Source organism: Rutilus rutilus (genome assembly GCF_951802725.1).
Source record: "Rutilus rutilus genome assembly, chromosome: 4".
Classification (NCBI taxonomy): Eukaryota; Metazoa; Chordata; class Actinopteri; order Cypriniformes; family Leuciscidae; genus Rutilus; species Rutilus rutilus.
The window spans coordinates 19228291-19233290 of NC_140212.1; the positions used below are offsets into that span (position 1 = coordinate 19228291).

General features: G+C 36.8%; 1 protein-coding gene across 2 annotated transcripts in view; it reads left to right on the forward strand.

Annotated features, from left to right (window-relative positions):
- vezt (vezatin, adherens junctions transmembrane protein) overlaps window positions 1-3724 on the forward strand; it is an 18648-nt gene extending 14924 nt beyond the window's left edge. For both annotated transcript variants that reach the window (XM_084407509.1, XM_084407510.1), the window contains exons 11-12: window positions 1145-1349; window positions 2623-3724. In XM_084407509.1, the coding sequence (XP_084263635.1) occupies window positions 1145-1349; window positions 2623-3140 (723 nt within the window). In that variant the 3' untranslated portion in view covers window positions 3141-3724. The remainder of the gene's footprint in view (window positions 1-1144; window positions 1350-2622) is intronic.
- Window positions 3725-5000: the final 1276 nt, after the last annotated feature.

Below are 5000 nucleotides of genomic sequence, written 5' to 3' on the forward strand. Positions count from 1 at the left end.
TGTGTGTGTGTGTGTGTGTCTGTCTGTCTGTGCGTGTCTGTCTGTGTGTGTCTGTGTGTGTTTGTGCGTATGTGTATGCTTGTCTGTGTGTTTGTCTGTGTGTGCGTATGTGTGTGCTTGTCTGTGTGTGTCTGTGTGTCTGTCTGTTTCTGCGTGTCTGTGTGTGTGTGTGTGTGTGTGTGTGTGCTTGTCTGTGTGCGTATGTGTGTGTCTGTCTGTTTCTGCGTGTCTGTGTGTGTGTGTGTGTGTGTGTGTGCTTGTATGTGTGTGCTTGTCTGTGTGTGTCTGTGTGTGTTTGTCTGTTTGTGCGTATGTGTGTGCTTGTCTGTGTGTGTCTGTGTGTGTGTCTGTGTGTGTTTATGTGTGTCTGTCTGTGTCTGTCTGTGTGTGTGTGTGTGTGTGTGTGTGTGTGTGTGTGTGTGTGTGTGTGTGTGTGTGTGTGTGTGTGTGTGTCTGTCCTGTCTGTGTGTTTGTCTGTTTGTCTTACGCTCATTTTATCTATAGAATAAAAATTTAATTCATACATACAATGACTTGAATACACTTCTATGATTTGTTCTTTAAAATTTGTTTTAAATAATTTTTTTGATACCGCTGTCCTGATATAATGAAAAAAAAAAAAAAACTCAAATAATGAAATACATTCTTCAAAAAGAAAAGCTATTTTGGTATCTTTGTCATTATTTTTAATAATAATTTTTTCTGAATCACAACATCTCTGAATCAATTCATGATATTTGATTGATTTATTAAAGAATTCATGTACTTAAAAACACTTTTTCCTTGAAATATATTGATTGAAAATAATAATTAAGAAGTTATTACCAACCAACATGAATACAAAGACTACATCTGTAGTCAGAATTTGGCACATACATTTTAAACTAGATTTTTTTTTTTAAAACGTCTTCCTTTTCTTTGTTGTGTACAGATCTTATTTCTCATAGACCCATAAAAGCCATAAACTTCAGGCATGACAAACAAGCACCACTCATACTCAGAATTTCACAGATGTAATTTGTGGAACGAAGCAAAACAAACTGCTAAGATTTCAGTGTTGTTATTAGCGGATATGCAGCGATATTCATAAACAATGAATTTTGAGGTTATAGCTGGGATTCATAAAGTTGCTTTTCTTGGCCAGGAACTGGAAGCATATGTCTCGGACTCGGACTCTGAGACGGAGTGGAGGGGGGCCGTGGACATGCTGTCGCCGTGGGAGCAGGAACGCCAGCGTCATGAACGGGAGGAGTCGAGGCGCGTTTTACTCGAGCTGAAATCCGTCCTGGGAATCCGAACGTCAGATGGAGAGAGAGACAAACGCAAGCTTCTGCTGTTCAGTGATCAGGGTACTACACGCACACACACACACACACGCTTGGTTCTGTCATACTACAACAGAATTGAATGTTTAACTATATTATAGTATTCCTCTCTGTCATAAAAAACTTTATGAAGGCAGATTGATTTTAAGTGAATTTAACTGTTTTAGCGAGTTCATGCTAAAAACCTTCACTCATAACTGTGTTATATGACGTTAAATTTCCTTTCACACTTAAGGAAAATTGGTCACTTGCAAAATGTCGACTATTATATAATTAAATATTTGAGATGCGAATATTTTGCTTGAAAAATAAATGATTTGTTTTACACAGTTACTTTTGAATGGCTATCAAATAAAACCGATACTTTTAGCAGCCAGGATCTTATGCTTTCAAAGCTAGCTTGCTATTGCTAGCCTCTCTGAAAATTGCCTACCCTACCTTTAGATACTTTAAATATTTATTTCAATCTGTTACTTTAGTATTATTTTATATTTTAACTAATGTTATTTTGGATGTTTCCTAAATTCCTACAATAGGTTTACACGCGTCAAAAAATACTATTTTTCTCAATATACATTGCAGCATCACTTCTTTTCTCACAGAATCTGACTACGATAAAGGATTCAGACTCTCTAAACCCCTCCTTTCGGAGAGCTTACTCTGCTCTGATTGGTCAGATGGCCCAGTCTGTTGTGATTGGTCTACCGTTTACAGCACATGTCAGAAATGAAATGCTATTACTGAATTTCAGCTCTTCCTCAGCGCTTGAGACACAGTGATACGAACAGCAATGATGGTGGCGGTTTTACCATATGAATTCGAACATGAGTCCGATAACGAAACACTGGAAAGAAATAGCTTCTTCTCGACACGTTGACGGCACAAAAACAAAACTCTTCCAGGTCTCAGCTACAGATACAGTGTTTGAGGGCGGGTCAGAGTAGACTTTGTTTGCTGGCAGCCAATGAAAACCATAGGCTGCTGGCATTATGCAAATTTGAAAAACCTACGCAGGTTCGTGCAGGAAGTTAGGCTGGAATTTCTGACGACTCTTTTCAGATCAAAATCGGTTCATTCTTTTAGGAGACAATTCCATTTTTCCTGCACTTTGATCTTTGAAACTTTGCTGACCTTTAACATTCACAAACAGCGCACACTACATGAAAGGTAAGATTGCCAAGATATTTAGTGTAGTTAGCTTAGCTTCTCTTAACCACAGTCAATGACTTGTACCTTTTTTGTTTGTCTTTCCCAACACTAAATCCCTTTTCAATGTATTTTTTTTTTGTCCTTCTAGCTGCTCTGGCTCCGTTTGCTAAGGACACATCAGAAACAGACACAAACTCTTTAGAGCCGCATATTTCAGTGGAGTCCATGACTACCACAGTTAACCACGTCTCCCAACAAGCAGAGGAGAATGAAAGCGAGCCGCAGACTGAAATTCTGAGTGGGGCGGAAGAAGGAGAGAAAGATTCTGTGATTGAGTTTTGCTGTGGTGATTCTGACGTAACTGAGGCAGCTAAAGACGCCACTGAGGAAACCGCAGAGGAAACGCATCTCTTCCAATCAGACGGACTCGTAGACGACGAGCATGATGGGACACACCCGCTCACACCCCGAGTGCCCACCCTCTCTGTGATCGACAGATTGACTGAACTGCACGGCTCGCAAGCGCTCAGTTTCAGCTCGGCCCTGGCCGCCCAGGTAGCAGCTCGCTCGCATACGTTCACACACATGCAGGAATGCACCTACGGGGACTCGGAGGAGGAAGGGGAAGTGACGTCACAGCAGACGAGAGAAACCGAGGAGGACTGAACAAGGAGGATATTTATTCAAATCTTTTTGTTCGTATTTATTGAGCTTGATTTCAGGTCACAGACATCATTGGATGTAACTGGTGTGTGTGCGTCTCTGTTTTAAAGTGTCTACATTTGTGTGCGTGTGTGTTGAGGAATTTATGTTTCATGTGAGATCCCATGTCCACTCTCCTCATGACAGTCCTCAGGTACAGACTGGCACACGCTAGTACTCAAAATAACAGAATAAAAACTTAAACACACACTAACATAAACTCATAAATGTCCTTGGCCGTCCCAGTTTTATTCACTATAACAGAGGTCCCACACAAAATAACCACAAGTTCTTAAAATGCCTAAAAAGTCAGGTCATAACTGCCCATCAAGAACATGTCTGGGTCATATTTGACCCCAAAATTAAAAGGAAATATAAAATATTACATTAAGTAAAATAAAGCCCATTTTAGATTTTGTGCATTGACATTTTTAATGATAATTTTACGACATTTCCCCCAACAAATCTCATTTTCATTACCGTAATGCAAAATAAATAGTTGTCCTTAGTGTAATGCAGAAAAATAACTTCTCGTTACCACAATGCAGAAAAAAATTCCAATATGTATTATATATTTTTTTAAATCAGCAATGGTTGTACAATGCAATGTATAAATATTTTCTAAATCAAATAACATCTTTTTTTGCAGTATAGTAATTATAAAAAATATAAACTATATATATATATATATATATATATATATATATATATATATATAAAGAAAGAGAAGGAAAGAAATATGATTTTTTTTTTCTGTATTGCGATATTGAGAAGTTATTTTTATTTTTATTTACACTATTGCTTTTTTTTTTTTTTTTTTTTTCTCAGTAATGAGAGAATTTCTTTTCCTCCATATTACGGAATTAAATTTTTTCACCATTACAGTAATAACAGTTTTACTTGTTTTGAATTGCGGTAATGACAATGAGATTTTGTCACATTAGGGTATTGATGATTTTATTTATTTCGAATTGCGGGTAATAAGAATGCAATTTTTTTTTTTTTTACATTACGTTAATGAGAATTTGGGTAAATAATATCAAGTAAATAATGCACAAAATCTTAATGGTACCAAAAATAAAATAAAAAATCCTTTTCTCTATGCATATTTAGATTTTTGGGGTGAAATATGACCTGTGCGTGAGATTCACACCATTAATTACAAAAAGAAAAAAGCAAAGTTAATGATGGCGTCCTACTGGATTGCAGCTGGTATGTTGTCAAACTTTGACAGTTTCTGCTCACAGAGCTGGTGTTTCACCACTGTGACCATCACAAGGTTAATGCTTCAAAGTCATTTTAAAAGTTTTAAAATTCATATACTCGTTACCAATTTCAAGCTGTTGAACTGCCTGAAATTGATAGTGATTGGATTTCCTTTATGTTTACAGAAGTTTTTTTTTTTTTTTCTTGAGTTTTTCAGTCCAGCATCTTGTTGAACACTTCACATAAAACCACTCATTGTCAGATCCTTATTAAAGTAACAAATGCTGATTTATAGATTCTCAAATCATCATGACTGCTTCGTCCTTTTACACAAAACCTGGTTTTAAGTTAAACCGTCTTTTAACTCTTAACACTGTGGAAAAGTAACAAGCTACAGTTTAACTTGCCTTAAACACTTTTCCCTTGTAAGGACTGTTGCACTTTACAACTACAGTTAAATGTTTTAATGAGACTTAGAATGTCAATGGCTATGTTGATAAGACCAGACAGCAAAACCTTAGATATAACAACGTTTTGTGTGTGAATCGTATGTTTTTATGTCTAACATCCTTAATTAATTTTCCCCCATGCATATATGCATGACATCAAGACCCTCAA